Source organism: Pristis pectinata, chromosome 16 (genome assembly GCF_009764475.1).
Source record: "Pristis pectinata isolate sPriPec2 chromosome 16, sPriPec2.1.pri, whole genome shotgun sequence".
NCBI lineage: Eukaryota > Metazoa > Chordata > Chondrichthyes > Rhinopristiformes > Pristidae > Pristis > Pristis pectinata.
In genome coordinates this window covers 43434797-43458248 of record NC_067420.1, presented here as the reverse complement: position 1 = coordinate 43458248, position 23452 = coordinate 43434797, and the positions used below count along the sequence as shown (strand labels likewise).

The window sequence follows — 23452 nt, the reverse complement described above, 5'->3', positions numbered from 1 at the left end:
GGCTGAGTTCCAGAGAGCTGGAACCCTGGGATGTGTCCTCGTCTTCTGGGAGGTGATGCGTAACAGTTGAGAAATGAATCTTATTTTTATGTAATTAAGCCAGAACTTGTCCTCAGACCGTTCATTCTTTCATGTCCTAGGGTGAGCCCGGACTTTACACAGGAGAAGAAAGTGGAGACTTTTCTGTAAGTTTTCCAGTCCGTGTGTGTGTGTGTGTGTGTGTGTGTGTGTGTGTGTGTGTGTGTGTGTGTGTGTGTGTGTGTGTGTGTGTGTGTGTGTGTGTGTGTGTGTGTGTGTGTGTGTGTGTGTGTGCGCGCGCGCTAATGTAAACACCTTCTGTAGGTTTGTTGTGAGTGACCTGAGCTGGTGTCCCAATCCTTACAGCTGGGAAGACAAGGAAGGATGTAAGAACATAAGATATGGAAGCAACAGGGGGTATCCGGTCCCCAGAGCCTGCTCCATCATCCATGGCTGGTCTACCTCAGCACCATTTTCCTGCATTATCCCCATATCCTGAAATTCCCTTAATATCCAGAAAATTATCAGTCTCTGTTTGGAACGATTTCAATGACTGAGCCACCACAGGTCTCCAGGGCAGAGGATTCCTCTGTGTGAATGAATCTCTCCTCATCCCTGTCCTGATCGGCCCACCCCTCATTCTGAGACGATGACCCCCAGTCCTACATTCCCCAACCAGCGGAGACAGCCACCCTATCGAGTCCTGTAAGGGTTTTTAAAAATTTCAATAGGATCACCTCTCATTCTTCTAAACCCTGAAGAATACAAGCTCAATCTACTTGATCTCTCCTCACGGGCAACCCCACCGTGCCAGGCACCAGTCCAGTGAACCTTTGCTCCATTCCCTTTCTCACTTTACAGGTAGGGTGACCAAAACTGTCCACAATATTCCAGATGTTGTCTTGACAAGGCACTAGACAATTACAGAACAACATTAGTACTCAAGTAATAAAGGCCAACGTACCATCTGCCGGCCTTTATTTTGTGAGTCAAATGGTTCTCAGTTTGATCTGCTCCTTGGATTCACCCTCTCCACATCCAATCTAACCTCATCCAGACATTTGCCTTCAATTGTTCTGGGTCCCCGAATCCCAGTGTTGGCAGTCAGTGGACAGATCTAGTCCTACCCTGGAAACCCCGAGAAGCTGAGCCACTTCGTAGAGTCATACAGAGCATCTGCGCACCAAGTCTGACCCAACCATCAAGCACCCATTTTACACTGATCCTACCTTAGCCCATTTTATTCTCAGACACAAGAGATTCTGCAGATGCTGGAATCTGGAGCAACACACACAAAATGCTGGAGAAACTCAGCAGGTCAGGCAGCATCTGTGGAGGGAAATGAACAGTCGAGATCCTGATGAAGGGTCTCGACTCGAAACGTCAACTGTTTATTTCCCTCCACAGATGCCGCCTGACCTGCTGAGTTCCTCCAGCATTTTGTGTGTGTTGACCCGTTTTATTCTCGCCATGTTCCCATCAACTCGTCCCCAAACTCTACCCCTCACCTGTACGCTGGGGGCAGTTTACAGCAGCCAGTTAACCCACCGACCTGCACATCTTTGGGATGTGGGAGGAAACCGGAGCACCCGGGGGAAACCCACCCGGTCACAGGGAGAACGTGCAAACTCCACACAGACAGCGGCAGAGGTTGGGATTGAACCCGGATCTCTGTTGCTGTGAGGCAGCGGCTCTACCCGCTGTGCCATTGTGACACCCGTCAGAAAAAAGAAATTGAAGGCTTCGTAAGAGATTTCAGGTCTGATCTACAGAGACACTTAAAAACTAAAGTAAATGCTTTTAAACAAAATTTAAAATGTTAACTATTAACCTTTTATAAAAATAAAAGAAATGTAATGCATTACGGAACAATAAATTACCAATAAGTATTTGAGTCATTAAAATAATTTCAAGTTAAATAAGTGAACCTCCTTCGTCCCAACCCCAGGTCAGTAACCAGCGCCCCACCCAAATCCCTGACCCCATCTCAGGGATCACAGTGGAGGAATCCCAGCGTGAGCAGACTTTGCTGTTGGATCCACCTGGAGTCGAGTGGTGGAGGGAGGCACATCCTCATCCTGGATGTACGGCTGATTGGGGGAAGATTGGGGGTGACTAAACACCGCCTGCCCCAACCTGCCAGAACCGCCCCAACACCTTTCATCCCAAAACCCCCCAGGGTTAATGAATAGTCATCATAGTGAGATGAGTGCTCAGCGGACGTTGGTTGACATCTTACGTAACTGGTAATGATTGACGGTGGATATTGATTGGCAATGATTGTTGATCACTGTTATTGATTGACAACAAATACTTATTGACAATAGTAGTTGATTGATTGCTGACGGTGATTAATTTCTGATATTGCTTGACAGCTAATAGTTTGTTACTTGAGATCAGTGGATTTCTGACATGAATTGATAACTGATTGATAATTGATACTGATTTCTGAAATTGATTGAACAACTTACAGTGATTGACTCTGATCTGTATTGAAAATTGCTGACGCCCTCCCTCTGTCCACCTCTCTGCAGTGCCCGGCAATGTGCCCCGCTGGTCCACCCGGCCCTCCTGGAATGCCTGGATTCAAGGTGAGCAAATGCTCTTGATGTACTGGTTTCCATCCGTCAGCCAGAGAAAGCCCCACCTTCCTGTTGTCAAATTCCACCTGAAAAAGTTTATGCTGACTGGATAATTACTGTGCAGCAGTGAGAGATGAATGTATGACAGTTCGTGGAGCAGTTTGCTGTGTTGTGTGTAAATCCTGCTCTGTGGTGTGTGAACACTGCTGGGTGTGTAAACACTACTGTGTGTGAACATTTCTGTGTGTGTGAACACTGCTGTGTGTGTGTGTGAACACTGCTGGGTGTGTAAACTGTGTATGCCTAAATATTGCTGTGTGTAAATATTGCTGTGTGTGTAAATATTGCTGTGTGTGTAAACACTGTTGTGTGTAAATATTGCCTTGTGTAAATATTGCCTTTTGTAAACACTGCTGTGTGTGTGTAAACCCTGCTGTGTGTGTGTGGGTGAACACTGCTGTGTGTGTGTGAGCCCTGCTGTGTGGGTGAACATTGCTGTGTGTGTAAACACTACTATACACTAACCATTGCTGTGTGTGTGCATACATTACTTTATGTATGTGTTGTGTTGATAATGTGGTAGTTAATAAATTTACCAAAGGCTTTGTGAGAGAGATGGGAGTTGTGGATTCCTCTCCCGTACCGCCCAATATCCATCCAGTGATCCAGGAGCATCGATGGAAAGCAGGAAGATAAATGGAGTGAAATCTCCGACTAACCAACAGTTGGTTCAAGAGGGGGAAGGGGGGACATTAGTCTCCCTCATTCCAGTGAATCACAACTCAGATAGTGATTTCCATTGGTAAAGAGAACGGGGGGGGGGGGGGGGGGGGCGGAGAGCGCTCACTTCTGCCGCCTGTTCCTCACTCAGTGAGATCACTGTTGTTCTCTGTGACCCTTGTGATATGTTCAGCCTTGGCCCATTTTGCCCAATCATTTGATCTGCGATCCGTTCCGCAGTGTCTCGGTTGGGCAGGGTGCTGCTGCTGGCTTGAGTCTCTTGCTAACACCGTTGGTGCACCCGTGCCACTAATTGTTTCTCTCTTCCCTTCCAGGGTCACACAGGCTACAAGGGGGAACGCGGAGAACCTGGGAAGATCGGAGCAAAGGTAAATCTCCGGCGGTTTGGACCAGAGGGAGTGGGACAGTGAGGAGACCTGGCAGATGAGCGACCTTCTCGTTACTGAGACTGGGCGCCACTGGCACGGCAAGCGTTAATTGCCCATCCTGAGTTGCCCTTGAACTGAGTGCTCCGCTGGGCTAATTCAGAGGGAAGTTAGGAGTTAACCACCTAGGTGGGTCTGGAGTCACACAGAGACCAGACTGGCAGTTTTCTCCGCTGAAGAACATTAGTTAATCAGAGGGGTTTTACCATCTCTAGCCTTTTGAGCTGATTTATTCCATACTTCATAGTTGCTTGCGATCTAGGAGTCCATTCGACCATTGAATCAATGCCGGCTCCTAGACCAATCCCATTCCCCATCACTGATTTCTCCACCCCTCACCCACACACTGGGGGCAATTTACAGCAGCCAATTCACCTACCAACCCGCACTGGGACATGGGAGGAAATGGGAGCCCCTGGGGGAAACCCCACACGGTCACAGGGAGAATGCGCAAACTCCACACAGACAGCGCCCGAGGTCAGGATGGAACCCGGGTCCCTGGAGCGGTAAGGCAGCAGCATTACCCGCTGCACCACTCTGCCCCCTCTTTAATTCCTTGAAGCTCTGAAGAGGAGATTGAATGAGGCTTGGTTATTGAGGCTGCCCTGATTCTAACCCACCTTCTAATCGTTGACTGTTTGGAATTTCAGGGTGATCCCGGACATCCAGGTGTGCCAGGTTTTCCTGGACCTGTTGGATTACAGGTAGGAGCAGCTTGTCCTGACTGGAGGGGGGGGGCCAATGGTATTTACTCTTAAAACCCCAAATGAGGTCAAAGTTCCAAAGCTGCGGAGGAACCAGGAACAAGGAGCCACTCTCCGAGCTCCCGACTGCACCACTGTTTCCCAGAGCTGATCCGACATTTCAGATGGGGATGCTTGTCTCACTAATACTGACAATTTAACCCTCTTTTAGTTCCATATGCAGCACAGAAACAGGCCCTTCGGCCCAACTTATCCATGCCCATCTGCGCCAGTCCCATTTGCCTGGGTTTGACCCGTAATCCCACCGAACCTTTCCTATCCGTGAACCTGTCCAACTGCAATTGTCCCCGCCTCTACCACTTCCTCTAGCAGCTCGTTCCACACACCCACCACCCTCTGTGTGGGGAAACTTGCCCCTCAGGTCCCCTTTAAATCTCTCCCCTCTCACCTTGAACCTGCGCGCTCTAGTTTTAGACTCCCCTACACTGGGGAAAAGACTGTGACCCTCCACCTTATCTGTACCCCTCATGATTTTATAAACCCTAACCCCCTCAGCCTCCTGCATTCCGGGGAAAACAGTCCCAGCCTAACCGACCTCTTCTCACAATTCAGGCCACCACTCCTGTGACTGATTCCTGTGTACCGACCACATCAGCCACAGTGCATTATCCAAGCCAGCGTGTACCTACTTATTTTCACCTGGTGTCACGGGCCCAGAGGGTTTGCTCAGTCCCCAGTCACCTTCAGTCACTGACCCTTCCTCTGGCAGGATTGAACACTGGGCCAAAGAGATGTGTGCTGTGGAGGTACCAAAAACATGGGAGCTCCGGAGAAATGATTGGTCCAGGGAGAAAATAACAGAGGTGCCCCGGCTGCTGTTGATTCCGGGATATTGTTCTGTGCGACCTCCTGTGCAATGAGGTACCTGGAGCCAGACACAGGGAATGGGTACAATCTCTCAGGACTCTCTGGAGATGCCTTTACATTGAAATGAAGGGCCCTGGCTGTAGAACAGAGGGACCTTGGAGTACAGGTGCATAGTTCCCTTGTAGTGGAGTCACAGGTAGACAGAGCAGTGAAGAAGGCGTTTGGCACGCCGGCCTTCATCAGCCAGGGCACTGAGTATAGAAGCTGGGAGGTTATGTTGCGATTGTACAAGACGTTAGAGAGGCCGAACTTGTTCAGGTTTGGTCACCCCGTATTAGGAAGGATGTGATTAAACTGGAAAGGGTACAAAAGAGATGTACAAGGATGTTGCCAGGACTCAAGGGACTGAGTTATAGGGAGAGGTTGGACAGGCTGAGCCTGTTACTCCTTGGACCACAGGAGACTCAGGGGTGATCTCGGACAGGTGTATAAAATCAGGAGGGGCATAGATAGGGTGAACGGTCTTTTTTCCCAGGGTTGTGGAACCGAAACCAAAAGGCCAGTTTTAAGGTTACAGGTGAAAGGTTTTAATAAGAACCTGAGGGGCAACTTTTTTTCACACACACAGCGCATGGCAGATATAGAGAACCAGCTGCCAGAGGCAGTGGCGAGGCGGGTGGATTACAGGTAGGTGACAGGTATGTGGATGACAAGTGTTTAGAGGGATGTGGGCCAAGTGCTGGGAAAGGGGATTAGCTTGAATGTACATCTTGGTCGGCATGGACAGGTATGGGCCAGGTGGCCTTTTCCCATGGTGTACACCTCTGTGACGCTATGCACCAGGGAGACATATGGAGGAAAGGGAGGCAGAGATCCCTGTGTCCATTATTGATGCAGTATCTCACTCAGTGCTCAATTTACTGCCTTTGATGTAGTGAAGATGTCTGAAGGCATTTTATGGAAATAATGCCTTTCTGCTCCAATCACATAGACGCCACGGCCAAGAAAGTTCACCAGCCCCTCTACTTCCTCAGGGGTACCTCGGTACAAGTGACAATAATAAACCAAAACCAATACCGATACCAACAGTCAGAAAAAAATGACATCCAGCCGTATACAAACGCTTGGTCAAGGAGTCGCATCGAGGGAACAGCGACGTTTCTGGAGGGGATTCCAGAGTCTGAGGCCCAGTCAGATAAGGCACAGCCACTGCTGGTGGAGAAAATAAATCCAGGGATGATCGGGAGGATGGAATTGGAAGAGCGCAGAGATCTCGGGAGGAGATTGCCGAGACAGAGGCTGAGGCCGCAGAAGGATTTGAAAGCTAGGTTGTGAGTGGGGAGTGAGTGTGTCAGTGAGCTGAGGACCAATGCTGCTCATACAGAGAAGTCCTGCAGGTGGAAATCCATAATCTGTTTCCTCAACAGGGGAGTTGGGAGTCACTCAGTCAGTTGGAGGTTTTTTATGGCAGATTAAGGAGCAGGAAGACTTTACCGGCCCAGGGCAATTGACTGATGCTGCTTGCAGGCAGTTGACTCTTCCTGTGCCAATGTCAATCCAAACCCCTGGCACATGTCACATTCCAGATCAGTGAAAGTTTAACCACCATCGTGTCCCGGGAAGGGATTCCTGCGAGATGGCGCCGGAGCATGGTGATTCGTTGCAAGCTGCTCTCTACCAATACCAAATCCAGCCCCTCTATCCCCGGAAGTAAGGCCTGCCTTTCCCGACTTCCCAAACACCAACTCAGCCAGCGATGTGTTGAACCAGATGGGTTATCACAACAGTACAGGAAAATCATAGTCTCGTAGATGCTGGAACTCTGAAATAAAAAACAGAAATGCAGGAAAGTCTCAGCAGTCAGGCAGCATCTGTGGAGATAGAGAGAGAGAGAGAGAGAGAGAGAGAGAGAGATTACATTCCTCAGCTGGTGTGGTGGGATATGAAGTCAAGTCTCCATAGAGTCATGGAGTCATACAGCACAGAAACAGGCCCTTCGGCCCAACTCATCCATGCCAACCAAGGTGCCCAACTAAGCTAGTTCCATGTGCTCACATTTGGCCCTCTAAACCTTTCCTATCCACGTACCTGTCCAAATGTCTTTTAAAAGTCATTATTGTGTGTTATTAACCTGGATGCTACCCCGGTGACCACGGCATCACGGAACATGTGGCACTGCCTCAGCACTACACTCGGAGCTTCAGCCTGGATTATTGAGTTCTAGAGCAGCAAATGAATGCACCTCTTTGACTCACATCTAGGAGCAAGGGTTTGGGGCTGCTCCTCTCAGAGAGAGGGAGGGTCAGTCACAGAACCCTCACCCCGCCCCCACTCCCTGCTCAGTATTTGGAGCCACTCCACTCCACAGCCCAGGGCTGCCTGGAATTGAGGTCCAGATCACCCCTGAGACCCAGAGGTGGGGCTTCAACTCCTGGGCTAGTCTGGGTAGCCAGACCCCTCTCAATCGCAGAAGAGAGGTCAAAGCCTTCACCTCGTGACCACGAGAGGAAGTTCTCCCTTGAAGCTGGGCCCTTTGTTTACTGCAGGTCAAAGTGAGCCCCTTGAGGAATGTTACTGAAATATTGCTTATTAATTTTTAAAGTTACAGGCTTTATTGTCCATCCCTAATGAAGATGTTTCTCTGAAAGCAGTGTCACAGGTAGACAGGGTGATGAACCAGATGTTTGCACGCTGGCCTTCATCAGTCAGGGCACTGAGTATAGGAGTTAGGCGTTATCTTGCAGTTGTACAGGATGTTGGAGAGGCTGCATTTGGAATATTGTGTTCAGTTTTGGTCTCTCTGTTATAGGAAAGATCCCATTAAGCTGGAAAGAGTGCAAAATGAGAATGTTGCCAGGACTCGAGGGACTGGGTTAAAGGGAGAGGTTGGGCAGGATAGAATTTTATCCCTTGGAGCGTAGGAGACTGAGGGGTGACCTTATAGATATCTATAAAACATGAGGGGCATAGATAGGGTGAATGAGCACAGTCTTTTTCCAGGAAAGGGAATCAAAAACTAGAGGGCATAGGTTTAGGGTGAGAGGGGAAAGATTTAAAAGGGACCTGAGGGGCAACTTCTTCACGGAGGGTGGTGGGTATATGGAACGAGCTGCCAGAGGAAGTGGTTGAGGCAGGTACAATAGCAACATTTAACAGACAGTTAGACAGGTCCATGGACAGGAGGGGTTTAGAGGGATGTGGGCCAAAGGCAGGCAAATGGGACTAGCTTGGTGGGCACCTTGGTCGGCATAGACAAGTTGGGCCGAAGGGCCTGTTTCCGTGATGTATTGTTCTATGACTCTATCTAAAACCAGGAAAATGATTTGCATTGTAATTCTATTAAAACCCATGGATCTGGGGCACGCGTCTGGGCATGGGAAAGAGGGAGTGTTGTTCCTGACGGGGCTGTGGCGAGCATGATTTACCTCGGGCTGTTCTGTTCACTCTGCAGGGTCCTCGAGGACTGAGAGGCCTCCCTGGCAAACCTGGCCCTCTTGGTGACAGGGTGAGTCCATGCGAGGAGTCCATTTGATTCTGCCCTTCAACAACAACTTGCATTCGTATAGCACCCATAGGAAGAGAGCCCATAGCCCAGGGAAGGGGCAGGGATGTTGGCTGAGGGTTGGGGGCGGGGGGGGGGGAGGTGGTGGGGGAAGTAGTGGTTTTAAGAAATGCCTCAGAGGAGGAGAGAAAAACAGAGCTGAATTTCTGCAGCGCCCTTCACCATCCCAAAATCCCCACAGCCAATAAAACCATCCCAATCTAAAGTGTGGTCACCATTGTAGGAAATGCAGCATCCAGCTGAGCACAATAACCTCCCGTAGACCACTCAGCCCTAAGAACCAGTAGGGGAAGGGTTAACTTTGGCCGGGAGACCCAGGAGCAGGGGTAAGGCTGACAGGGGCTTGTTCTACCCCCCAGTAACCAGTGGTTTCCTGAAGGACGTGCACCAGACCACGTAACCGTGGTCAGTGGTCGTTCCTGCCCATGCCCCAGTGAGGCGGGGCTTCCCTCTGCTGGTCCAGGGTCGTGCAGGAACCCACCTCCATCCCACCCCCACTCACAAGTGCTCAGGTCCTGGAGTGGGATGTGATCCCACAATGGCCGACCCAGTGATCAGGGACTACCCACGGGGCACGTCGCTGGAGGGATACTGGGAGCTTCTGGGGGAATTCTGGAGCTTGGCCTGGTCTTCGAGGAGAACCCTCTGTCCCTCCCCGTGGACACCCAGTGACAGGGTAGAAGTCTGTTGGGTCACTGACATGCTGATGGTGCAGAGTGAGTGACCATCACCGGCACCTGTGCGCTACCTTGGAGCTGACTCTCCCGTTCTCCCGCAGGGTCTGATCGGATTTCCTGGACCTGCCGGCCCCCCAGGGCCCCCTGGGAAAGTTGTAAGTATGATAGCACCGGGTGCATCCTCTCCGAGCGACAGGCTGAAGGGCTTTGCGGGCAGTTGTGTGGAGTCGGAGCGGGTTGGGATGTCCTATCCGGCAGTCATTCCTGATGGTCTGAACCCTTGTCATGGGATGAGGCGGGATATTTTCCTAATGTTGGCTCAGATGAGAGTCAGTAGGGTGGGAGGGGTAAAGGGTGGTGACTGTTGGGGGGAAGGGTGCGGAGGAAGGAGAGGGTTGGGGAGAGGAAGGTGAGGGGTGGGGAATATGAGGGGAAAGGGTGGGGAGAGGGGCATAGAGGCAAATGTGCATGAGTGGGGTGGGAAGTAAAGGGGTGAGGGGTGGGGGGGGGAAGTGTGTGGGTCAGGAGTGGGTGGGGGGGCGGGAGAGGGTTGCTGATTAAAATTCCCTCATTTCTAATGCCTTTGGATGGAGTGGGTTTGGTTGAGCAGGCAGGTCCAACGTAGCGAAGGAGGCAAACAACGTGTGGCCTTTTTTAAAACTTTACTTACACAGCACAGGAACAGGCCCTTCTGGCCCAATGGCCCACAATTACACCCATGTTAACCTACTAACCCATACGTCTTTGGAATGTGGGAGGAAACCGGAGCACCCGGAGGAAACCCACAGAGTCACGGGGAGAACGTACAAACTCCTTACGGACAGTGGTGGTAATTGAACCTGGGTCGCTGGCGCTGTAAGAGTGTTATGCTAACTGCTACACTACTGTGCCGCCCCTAATATTGCGAAGAGGTTGGAGTTTCAGAATCAGGAGGTTGTGTTCTGGTTGTACAGGGTGTAGGTGAGGCCACACCTGGAATACTGAGCACAGCTCCGGCTCCCCCCTTACCTATAAAAGGACACAGTAACATTGGGGACAGTCCCAAGGAGATTCATCAGGGTAATTCCTGGGATGAGAGGGTTGTCCTATCCAGAGAGGCTGGACAGTTTGGGTCAGTATTCCTCAGAGTTTATAAGAATGAGGGGTGACCTTACTCAAGCATTCTTCTAGCCCTCAAAGGGCAGCAGGGTAGATGTTGAGATGTTTCCAGACGTGGGAGAGTCATGAACAAGGGGACATGGTTACAAGATAAGGGACCAGTTATTTAAAACTGAGGTGTGTAGAAATGTCTTCTCTCAGAGGGGGGTGAATCTCTGGAGTTCTCTGCCCCCGAGGGAGGTGGAGGCCGGATCATTTGATGTATTTTAGGTGGAGATGGGTAAATATTTGAAAGATGGAGGAATTGAGGGTGATGGGGAACTGGCACAGATGATGGTCAGGTGATATGTTTATTGATGCCATTGATGGAGGGAGGGATATTGGGCAGGGCCCTGGGTAAATCACGTGTGTGAAATGGTGCATGGGGTCTTAAATCCAACTGAGAGAGCAGGAGGAGCTTCATTGTAATGTCTATCTGGTGGGGTGGGTGGGGGGGCGGTACCTCCAAAAAAGCAGCACTCCCTCGGGGCATCACATGTACTCTGGCACGAGATTTGAACCCACAACTATCAGACAGAGGCAGAAGTGCTCCCCACAACAGACATGAATTGCAAGTCCTGTGGGGACAGGTTGAGTTGTCCAACATTAACCTCAAACACCAGCCTTCAACTGGACATAATTTGGACCGATTACCACATCTCAGTTCCAATTTGACTCTTCCCTCTTGGAAGCAGCCACTGCAGTCTGCTCTCAGTGGCCACAGAGCTCGACTCGCTCCACCTCAGTGGTGGCATTCATCCAGTCAATCCACCGACCTATCCTCTGGCCCACCTCCTAGTCCAGTCACTCAGTTCCAGTCTGATCAGGGCTTTATGTTCTAAAGAAATGTGCACCCTCTGTATCAATGTGTCCTTTCTTCTATGACTTGGGAATGTAGCTATTCCCTCGGCCTGCTGGGTGCTTTCATTAAATCCTCAAATCGAATGGGGTTAAATGTGGCTAAAAGGGGTGTAGGGTGGGAGTCTGTCAGTGAGATGTGGAAATGGTAAAAAAATCTTAACACCGGGTCCAAGCTTCCAGCACATCCATAGATCGCATAGAAAAGCAGACTTCAAGATTCCAATCCGAAGCTCACACATGGAATACCTACTCGCTTAATGACGGTGCAGCCTCCATAGAACACGGGTGTCGGGGACAACTCTAACACCGGTGTTATAAGTGAGACTGACGTTTACCTCATTTTGGAACCCCTTCTCAAAGATCTGCACCTCAGTTCCATTTCTAACACAGGGCCCCATACCCCACTGCCCTCACCAATGCTGATGTACACACACACACACTCGCACACACAGTCGTACACACACACTCTCACACACTCACAATCTCACACACACACACACATACACACACACACTCACACACAGTTGCACACACACACTCTCTCTCTCTCTCTCTCACACTCACACAATCACAAACTCACACACACAGACATTCTCTCCACTTTGTAGAACAGATCCCCAGCACTGGACTGTTGATCCGATATTGTTCCCCTGTCAGTCAGAGGGACTTTCACAACTGTGGTCTGTTCCATCCTGCTGGGAATATTATGGCCTCCCTGTGGCCCTGGAATAACTGGGTAATGAGCACAGAGAACACACTGAGGACACACTGCCTCTCCCTGGAGTAAGGGTCTCGATACGATGACTCACCGGGGTACAGGTTCCACACACAGTGCCCATGTCTCTGGGTGACAAGTCTACAGACATTGACTCACCAGGCTACAGGTCCTACAGGCATTGATTCTTGCGATTCCATATTTGTCTGTATTATATCCATATGCCAAGACTCTGCCCAGCCATTTCATACTCTTTGTAAATCTAACACACTCCGGTAAAGATAATATAAGTAGGGAGCCCAACACATGACACACCCACATGTGAGGGACTGCAGCCTTTGCCCTGGATGTTGCAATGAAATAAAACATATCCAACGGGGTATGGTAATCACCACAGTACCTCTGAAACCGTGACATAATGAGCCTCATTGTATGGAGGTTGCATGTAATTACAGGATGGGCTGATCATTGACAAGACCAACGTTATAGCCTGCTCCTAATGGTCTGAGAAGGTGTCATCTCGAACAGTATGCAGAGGTTTGCGACGGTTGAGTGGCTCGCTGAAATGTTTCAGCAAGACTGTCGTAGGACTGGAGTCACATACAGGGGTTGACTCACTGGGGTACAGGTCCCACACACACTGCCTCTCTGTGGGTGATGACTCTACCACATTGACTCACTGGGGTACAGGTCCCACACGCACCTAAAGGACATTCATGAACCAGGTAAGTTTTTATAGAGGTCCAGTAGTTTTGTGATCATTGCTACTGATACTAGTGTTCATATTTCAGCTTTTTAATTGTAATTAATTAACCAATTTCAAATTCCCAGCTGCCATGGTGGGATTTGAACTCGTGTCGACTGTCAATGGTCCAGGAATTGAATCAATATGTTAAGCAACTGTCAATATCTATAACATAACAACATGTAAAAGTCTTTCAAAAGAAAAGTTTTTTACTAAAAAACACTGGCCAATGCACAGACTTGGAGAAGGTTAATGTGATGGATGATACTTCAATCTTTGAGGGGAGAGTGAGGGAGCTGGTCGGTCGAGGTAGCATGGTGTGGGACAGGCTGACTGGCTGCAGCTCTCTGGTTGGGGCTGGTTGAGCACCAGTATCCTGTGACACTTAGTGAGTGAGTGCAGTGAGAAGGTTTGTCTCTGCTGCTGTTTTATGGTTTGTCTGGTGTTGATTCCAGGGAGATGCAGGTCCAAAGGGACATGTTGGATTCCCAGGAACAAAGGGAAGCCCGGTAAGTGACGGTCAGCTATCTTCAATCGTGATCCTACTTTAATTTGTCATCGCTCATTGTACTCAATGTACAGTATAAGTTACAGAGTAAGTGAGATAAAAACCATTGGAGCCTCGAGTCATGTCACAGGCAGTGAAGAAATGTCAACCTTCCCAATCTCAGGACATCCCCACAAGTCATATAGAGATGCAGCACAAAAATAGGCCCTTCAGCCCACCGAGTCCGTGCCGACTATCACACACCCACTTACACCGATTCTACACTAATCCCATTTTATTTTTAATGCTCCCCACATTCTCAGCAACTACCCCCCACCCCCCACCTTCCACCCCAGATCCTACCCCTCAACTACACACTAGCAGCAATCTGCAGTGGTCAATTAACCTATCAACCAGCACACCTGTGGGATGCAGGAGGAAACCAGAGCACCTGGGGAAACCCATGTGATCAAGGGGAGAACGTGCAAACTTCACACCGACAGCACCAGAGGTCAGCATGGAACCCGGCTCTCTGGAGTTGTGGGTCAGTGCTACTACTGGCTGTGCCACCCTGAAGGAGCCTTTGGAGGAGTAGTCCGTGCCGTGATGTAGGAAACACACCAGCCAACATTCACACAGCAAGCTCCCAGAGCCAGGAAGTAATGTGACCGTGACTGGATGGTCTGTTTGTAGGGATATTGACTGGGCGATAAATCCAGCACTTCAGGGAGCCTTCCTCTGCCCTTCCTGGAAATAATGCCCTCGGGTCTTTGATGTCCAACTACGAGAGCAGGCAGGCTGCCCATTCAAGCACAGGAATCCCACTTAAACACTGGAAGATTTCTGCGGCCCACAAACTACATCTTGGATACACATTAAAAAATGTGGCAGTGTCTCTTTGACCCCATTCTTCACCTTTGCATCTCCAAACTGGGTCGCAGCCCAAAGGTTGGCACTGCTGGCTTGGAGTAGAAGTCTCTGGAGTGGGACTTGAACACGGAACTTCCTGACTCAGTGCGGAGGGAACTACCAATTAACACATTGGTTAATAGGAAAGGGAATTGGATGAATAACGTGAGGAAAAATAAATCCATCTAGGTCCAGATTTATAGAAGGGTTAATGTGATGAAAAATACTTAAATCTTTCGTGTGTTGGAGGGGTGTTGTGAGGAAGCTGGTCAGTCAACATATCCTGGTCTGGGATCGACCTCTGCATTGGACATGGACAAGACTATCCAGTGGCAGCAGCTCGTGGCAGTCACAGGAGATTTTTTTTTCAAGCTATTGAACTGGACTGGATCAAACTAAAGTTTCCAACAGAATAGAAAAGAAAGAGTTTGTAAGGGATTTGGAGTGTAAAAGTGGGACGAGATTAATTGGACAACTCCTGACAAAAAACCAATTGGATGAGTCTTGACAAAGAACCAATTAGATGAGTCTTTACAAAAAGCTGGCATAGGCACACTGGACCAAATGGCCTCCTTCTCCAGCATAAACCCTTTTATTCAGATTGGGGAATCTTGGCAGAGTAGTGTGGAATGAATAGAGTGGGCAAGGGACTGAGGGAAGCAGTGAGCAGCTGTGAGATGGCAGCAGCCTAACTACCTTCGTAAGATTCCATGGCGTGACGTAGGAGATGAGGAGTTGCTCTGCACCACACCGACAAAGACTCCTGCCATGTTCACCAAACAAGTACAGCAGTAGATCTCCACAGGGGCTGCCAGCTCTGGTTGAGTGTATTTTTACAGGACACAACACATGACTTATTGACCCACCCCTGGTGTCCTGCGATTGGTCACTGACACTCTCACCCTATCTTTCCACAGCCAATTGGAAAGAGAGTACATAATCTTCATTACCTGATTGGACAGTCCTTGACTTTTGCTCAAATACCTCTTTTCTCTCCTTACCAATATTTGTTTTAATAAAGAAGTTGGTTTCCCAATGACATTTCCTGGACTTTGCTTCAGCCACATCCTACTTTCATTCCAGGAGATTGCAGGGCAAATCTGGACTGTTGACAATCCTTGGTTCCTCAGCAAGGCAGTCCTGGGTGACAGTTCTTAGGTACACAATCTCACTCATTACCTAGCAGAGCAAAATGGTGCACAACCTTTTTTGCAGGTTTACACAGAATTTACATCACAGAAACAGGCCATTCGGCCCAACTAGTCCATGCTGGAATTCAGGTTCCACAAGCCCCCACCTCTCTTCCCTCACCTAACCTTAACAGTGTGGTGTCCTATCCCCTGCTCACTCAAGTGCTTTGTCTGGCTTCCTCTATAATGAACCTTTGCTGTTCACCTCAACCCCTCCCCGTGAGAGCATGTTTCATGTACTTCTGAATAAAGATCAACGTGACAATCAAAACCACTTCTACACGCACACCACACCCAGCATTCCTGAGATGTCCATTGTCATCCCAACATGGAACCCACGGCCGAGGCCAACTCCCTGCAGTTTCCCCACTGTTACCCGGGAACCTGTTCAGTGACCCCATCATTTCAATAGAGAGGAACGGATGTGAGGGAGAGAGGCAAGCTTTGGGTAATTTATGGCTTTTGATTTGAGGTAATTTAAGTGTATGTAATTGTTAAATGTATTAAATTGTGTTCATTTTCATTCTTGTTAAAGTGTTTAATTTTTTAACAGTTTTGAACAGTTTTCTATGTTTGTGTGTATTGGTCTGTTGGCAGCTGATAAGTCTGGGGGTGTGGCTTACCTGTCTGTCAGGGGAAGTGTGGGGGCAGGGCTTGCAGGGGAGGGGTAAGGACTTGCTAATCGGGAGCAGGATGCAGGGACCACATCTCTGCGGTGGGTGAGTATGGTGGCTCACCGCCAGTCTGACAGGCCAGGATCAAACATCCTGGGGGCCAGATATTGCTGACCACTGATTTGGCAGCTGATGATAAATTGGTTTATTATTGTCACCTGTACTGAGGTACGGTGAAAAACTTTGTTTTGCATGCCATCCATACAGATCATCTCATTATACAGTGCATTGAGGTAGTACAAGGGAAAACAATAACAGAATGCAGAATAAAGTGTAACAGTTACAGAGAAAGTGCAGTGCAGGCAGACAATAAGGTGCAAGGCCATAACGAGGTAGATTGTGAGGTCAAGAGTCCACCTTATCATACAAGAGGTCTGTTCAATAGTCTTATAACAGCAGGGTAGAAGCTGTCCTTGAGCCTGGTGGTACGTGCTCTCAGGCCTTTGTATCTTCTGTCCGATGGGAGGAGGGAGAAGAGAGAATGTCCAGGGTGGGTGGGTCTTTGATTATGTTGGCCGCTTTACTGAGGCAGCGAGAAGTGTAGACAGAGTCCATGGAGGGGAGGCTGGTTTCCGTGATGTGCTGGGCTGTGTCCACAACCCTGCAGTTTTGTGCAGTCCCGGGCAGAGCACTTGCCATACCTGGATAGTGTTCTCACTGATGCTGAGGCACCAATGATCAGAAATGGTTAAGGGTTTGTTAACTGCTCTCTGCTCTTTTTACAGGGGAAGATTGGCCCACGAGGGTTGCCTGGTGTTGCTGGACATAAGGGGGAGCCAGTAAGTATTTCCGGAATGTTTGCTTTGATTGAATCTGTTCCTCTCACACAGTCACTGGGTCAGCAGTCATGGAATTCAAAATGAATGTCCTGGAACTTGTGGTCAGGGGAGAGGCAATGTCGCTGGAAAGTGTCCCTGAAGATCCACTACCTCTGAGGTATGGGTCATCCCTGTTCTGACCATCAAGTGGTCAGTTCAAGCCTGGTGCCCCACAGCTTAAATGTCCAAAAACTGGCTGAGCAGCCAATCACGTTAAAGAATTCTCACAGGCAAACATCAAAGGGAAAGAAAGTATAATTTTAATTGACCTCTTAAACATTTTCCAGTGCTTACTAAAAGTTGGAATATATCCATATGATTACAGTAGAAGCCAAAATATAGCAAAAAAGCTCTGTGAAAGTTGAAATAAAATTGTGAAATCCTTTACTTTTAAAATATTCTTGTGGGAAAATTATAATCCATGGACATCAAATTGCGTAGATTTGACTTAGGCCAAAAACGTTTTCGGCAGTAAATCTTTGAAAATTTATGGTCCTCAAATAACAAAAGCATTTTCACGTTACTTTACAGGAGTAATAGTTCCTAAGCAGATTGAATTCATGTCAGTTCAAATGATCTCCCTTGATTCTGTTGGGGAAGGTCGGGATCTGAGGGTCGGGTCAGAGATCTGGGAGTCAGGTCAGAGATCTGGGAGTCAGGTCAGAGATCTAGGGGTCGGGTCAGAGATCTGGGGGTCGGGTCAGAGATCTGGGGGTCGGGTCAGAGATCTGGGGGTTGGGTCAGAGATCTGAGGGTTGGGGCAGAGATTTGAGGGTTGGTTCTGAGTTTGCAGGGCATCTTGAGCACAGTTACAAGATGACACAAGTGTAAACTGCAGGGAGGGTAATGATACGGACAGGCTGCAGGACAATGGGTGAAGTGGTGCATTTTTCCCTGGGGAGACTGAGGAGAGGGAATATAAGTAATCTCAGGACATTTCTAGAGGGACTGCAGGCACAAAGAGCCCTGGGGATGCTGCAGATCAAACCTTTGGAGATGGGAAGACATGTAGAGAGAGTGATTAGAAAGGTGACTTACCAGAGGCACAAAGTATATAAAAAAAGTAAAGTGGTTACATTAATGCTGCCTCAACTGTAGCTTAATTAACTGAAAACTCTGGGCCTCACTTTATAAGAAGAATGTGAAGAAGTTGGAAGATTCTCCAGAACGGTTCCAGGCACCAGGGATTTCAGCATCGGACAAAACTTCTGCTCATTCAGCACTGAGTGTCGAACGAACACTGGGACCGATCAGAAGCAGAAGAGGTGTGGAGGGGTGGGGGTGATGGAGCACTGTGTTTTTGGGTGACTTTGGTGAGGCTCAGCGCACGGAACACAAACTCCTTCAGGCCATTTAAACTTTCCATCATGTTCTTTAATTTCACACCTTTAAGGGCTCGTTGATGAATTTTGATCTTCTGGAATTGACTTGCTTTTACAAGGTTTAAGAATGCTCTGAAATATTTCAGGGAATTCCGGGCCGGGATGGGCGAGACGGAAATCCGGGGACCAACGGTGAGAAGGTAAGGAGTCCACCTTTTATCTTCACAAAGTAAATTTGCCACTGTTAAACAAAAGTGTGACAAGACCAAGTGGTTCTCAGTACAAGGAGAAGGATGGAGATAACTCGTTGAAATGTGTTCAGTCTGACAGTGTGATGTGCTTCTTGTGTTACAGGGCGAACCTGGACGTAACGGGGTTCCCGGAGAGAAAGGTCCCGTAGGGCAGCCTGTGAGTATTGAACTGCCTAAGTGACAGAGGGCTGAGTGGAGGAGTGCAAAGGAAAGGAGAGGACAATTAGAGCACACAGTTACCAGAGGCCAGAATGAGAACATGGTTAGAGCACACAGATAACAGAGGTCAGAACGAGATAGAGCACACGGTTACCAGAGGCCAGAATGAGAACATGATTAGAGCACACAGATAACAGAATGAGAGCACTATTACAGCACACAACAGCAGCCAGGGTGAGTAATCGGAAAAATAACACAATTAACAGAGTCTTAAAACTAGGCAGCTCCCTGCATTGACCTGTATCTTCTCCCAGTGCTCCTCTCCCTGCACAGACAGAGTCCAGTTCCACAGTTAAGGCTCCAGGACCACACCCAAGTGACCACCTCTCTGATGTGCCTCTGAATACTGCACTGCATTCTCAGGGAGGAAATGCCGGGGCTCTAGTTCTCATTCAGATGCAGCCCCTGTGATCTGGGGGAGGATCTTTGCCTGTCCCTTCCTTCAACAGCCCCGGACACACATTCCAATTGCCCGACTTGCCACGGATCAGGCTCCCCGTATGGATCAGGAATCGGAATCCTGTCCTTTCAGAAGTAGATCCCTGAAGGCAAAGTTTTGCAGAATACTGAAGATTCCCAGTAACAACGAATGAGATTCACAAGTTATTGGATGCTCCTGATTTGATGAGAAATATTTTCTAAGAGACTGCCATGACTATTTAGGTTTAAGTTGAACATTTCATTGGACAGACATGGTCAAAGGGCAGGGACCGTTGTGACCTCTCCTGTTCCCAGTCATTCTGTTTTGTTAAACTTCCACGAATATAGGACCGGAGGACTTAATGGGATCGAAATGCAATAAATCCCCAGGACCTGATGACCTGCATTGTGAGGTTTTGTAGGGGGTGGCTGAGGAGACAATAGTTCTCATCTTCCAGAAGTCCATGAATGGTTCACACAGGTTGGAAGGTAGCAAATATAACTTGGAGACACAAGAGACTGCAGATGCTGGAATGTAGAACAACACACAAGATGCTGGAGGAACTCAGCAGGTCAGGCAGCATCTGTGGAGGGAAACGGACAGTCGATGTTTCAGGTTGAGACCCTTCATCAGAACTGAAAGAGTAGAGGGTCATTTGTGGCAGAGAAAATGGATAACTACAGATAGCCGTTTTGGGGAAAATGCCAGAATCTATTAGCAAGAATGTGCTAACAGGGAGTTTAGAAGTGAATTACAGGATAAGGCAGAATCAATGTGGATTTATGAAAATGAAATTGCGTTTAACAAACCTGTAAAATTTTTGAGGTTGTAACTAGCAGAATAGATTTGGGGAAGCCACTTGATGTGGTGTATCTTCAGAAGGCCTTGGATAAGATGCCACAATTAACCACAATCAGAGCACACAGTGTTGAGGGTAATGTATAAGCCTGGTTCACAGACGGAAACTGAATAAACAGATCATTTTCAGGTTGAGCGGTGACTGGTGGGGAGTGGCAGGGACTGGCACCGATGTCTCAGCTCCTCACGATATATATTATTTTACATTCACTTCTCTAGATCTGGCCACTGCTGCCCTTATTTACTCACTTACATCTCTACTTGTCCTTGAAGAGGTGGTGGTGAGCCACTTCTTGAACAGCTGAAGTCCTTCTGGTGAAGGTGCTCCCACAGTGCTGTTGGATAGGGAGCTCTAGAGTTTAGACCCAGTGACAATGAAGGGCCGGTGATACATTTCTATCTCAGGGTGGTGCGGAACTTGGAGGGAACCTGCCATTGGTGGACCTGCGGTCTTGTCATTCTTGGTGATAAGAGTTCGTGGGTTTTCTGGGATGTGTTCACCCATTCACTTAACCTTGGTTTGGGAGGTGCTGTCGGAGTAGCCTGGGTATCGGAGTAGCCTGGGTGAGTAACTACAGTGTATCGGAGCCACTGTGTGCTGGTGGCGGATGGGTTGCCAATCAAGTGGGTCGCTCTGCCCTGGATGGTGCCAAGCTTCTTGAGAAAAGTTGGAGCTGTGATCATCCAATGAATTAGGAGCAGGAGTGGACCTCTCGGCCCTTCAAACCTGCTCTGCCATTTAACAATATCATGAGTGATCTGATTGTAACCTCAGTTCCAGGTTCCCATCTACTCCGGAATCCATCTCCCTCTGCTTCCACCACCCCTTGAGGAAGAGAGTTCCAAAGACTCACTGCCCTCTGAGAGAAAAATTTCCTTCTCATATCTGCCTCGAATAGAAGATCCTTTATTTTTAAAGGGTGACCCCTAGTTCTACATTCTCCCTCAAGAGGAAACATCCTCTCCACATCCACCCTGTCAGGACCCCTCAGGATCTTCAATATTATCATCAAATCCCCTCTTTCTCTCTCTAAACATCAGCAGATAAAAGCCTCACCTGTCCAACCTAAAACATCCTGTATCTGGACTGCTTCCAGTGATTGACATCCTTCCATCGTGCTCCTGACCCCTATGCCTTGTAGATGCTGGAGAGGCAGTGAGTCACCCACGGCTGGATACCCAGCCTTGGACCTGCTCTTGTAGCCCATGTTCCATGTTCTGGATGAGGGCATCAAGTGTAATATATCCAAGTCTGCTGATGATACTAAACGGGATGTGGGCTGTGAGGCTTCAGGGGGACATAGACGGGTTAGTGAACGGGACAGGACACTGTAGATGGAACATAATAGGAAAAATGTGAGTCATCTACTTCGATAGAAAAGAAAGTGGTGAGAGATTAAAGGAGGACAGACGAGACCGCAGGTGCTGGGATCTGGACCAACAAAGAATCTACTGGAGGAACTCAGCAGGTCGAGCAGCATCTGTGGAGGCGGAGGGATGTTCAATGTTTCGGGTTGAGACCCTGCATCAGGACTGAGAGTGTCAAGGGGAGATAGGCAGTATAAAGAGGGGAGGAGGAGGGAGGAGGAGGGGGGAGGGCGGGAGCTGACCAGCGATAGGTGGATCCAGGTGAGAACGGGTTGATGGGCAGACCAAGCCAGGTGGGGGAGGGAGGGGCGGAGATAGCGACAGAGGCTGGGAGGTGTCTTTGTTCCAAACCTACTCTGACACCCCTCCCCAACTCTTTCTCCGCCACATCGACGACTGCATTGGTGCTGCTTCCTGCACCCGTGCAGAACTCCTCAAAGTTATCAGCTTTGCTATAACTTCCACCCTGCCCTCAAATTTGCCTGGGCCACTTCTGACACCCCTGTCCCCTTTCTGGATCTCTCTGTCTCCACCTCAGGAGACAAACTATACACTGACATTTACTACAAACTCACAAACTCCCACCTCCTCTCACCCTGTCTCTTGTTAGGACACCACCCCTTTCTCTCAGTTTCTCTGTATCTGCTGCATCTGTTCTCCAGAAGAGGTTTTTCCGCTCCAGGATATCTGAGATGTTTCCCTTTGCAGGAAATGTGACTCTCCTCTTACTGCAGTTGATGGAGCCCTCACCCACATCTCCTACATTTCCCACACTCCTGCTCTCACTCCATCTCCTCCTGAACCGAACAGATGTAGTTCCCCTGGTCCTCACCTCCCACCCCACCAGCTTCCACACCTAGCACATCGTTCTTCAACATGTCCACTGACTACAATGTGATCCCACCCCCAGTCACACCTTCCCCTCCCCACCCCTTTCTGCTTTCCACAGGGACCGCTCTCTTTGTGACTCCCTGGTCCATTCATCTCTCCCCAGTCCGTTCATCCCTCGCTGGTCCTGGTCCTCTCATCCCTCCTCACCCAACCCGTCCCCACTTTCCCCTGTAACCGTAGGAGGTGCAACACCTGTCCCTGCACCACCTCCCTCACCACCATCCAGGGACCTAGACAGCCCTTCCAGGTGAGGCAGAGATTCACATGCACCTCCTCCAACCTCGTCCATTGCATTCGGTGCTCTTTACGTGGCCTCCTGCATGTCGACGAGACCAAGTGCAGACTGAGCAACCGCTTTGCCAAGCACCTGCGTTCTGTCCGCCGTCTGGAGCTCCCGGTTGCCGGCCATTTCAACTCCCCTCGGCATCCCCACACCGACCTGTCTGTCCTCAGCCTCTTCCACTTCCAGAGTGAGGCCAAACACAAACTAAAGGAACAGCCCCTCATTTTCCACCTGGGTAGTCTACAACCCAAGGGCACGAACACTGAATTCTACAATTTCAGGTAACCCGCAGCTCTTCTGTTCCTTTCTCTCTCATCCTGATCCACCCAGGTCCTCCCTCACACATCCTTCCACCCTGCCCCCTGTTACCCAGCTTCTCTCTGCTACCCCACCTGGTTTCATCTGCCCAGCATCCTTCCCTTATCTAGTTCCACACATCACCTTCCTTTCTCCTCAGATTCCATAATATGCAGTCCTTTGAAGTTACCAGTAACCACCTCCCAGCCTCCGTCACTATCTCCTCCCCTCCCTCCCCCACCTGGCTCCACCTGCCCATCAACCCCTCCTCACCTGGATCCACATATCACTTGCCAGCTCCCGCCTCACCACCACCCCCTTCACCTCTTTATAGCAGCCATATCCCCTTTACACTCTCAGTCCTGATGCAGAGTCTCGGCAGGAATTGTCAACAATTCCTTCCCCCCCCATGGATGCTGCTCAACTTGCT

General features: G+C 49.2%; 1 protein-coding gene across 1 annotated transcript in view; it reads left to right on the top strand.

Moving 5' to 3' along the window:
* col9a3 (collagen, type IX, alpha 3) overlaps nt 1-23452 on the top strand; it is a 113774-nt gene that overhangs the window by 46333 nt on the left and 43989 nt on the right. The window contains exons 10-19 of the mRNA XM_052031687.1: nt 141-185; nt 2553-2609; nt 3656-3709; nt 4417-4470; nt 8789-8842; nt 9678-9731; nt 13490-13543; nt 17020-17073; nt 18581-18634; nt 18789-18842. Coding sequence (XP_051887647.1) covers nt 141-185; nt 2553-2609; nt 3656-3709; nt 4417-4470; nt 8789-8842; nt 9678-9731; nt 13490-13543; nt 17020-17073; nt 18581-18634; nt 18789-18842 — 534 coding nt within the window. The remainder of the gene's footprint in view (nt 1-140; nt 186-2552; nt 2610-3655; nt 3710-4416; nt 4471-8788; nt 8843-9677; nt 9732-13489; nt 13544-17019; nt 17074-18580; nt 18635-18788; nt 18843-23452) is intronic.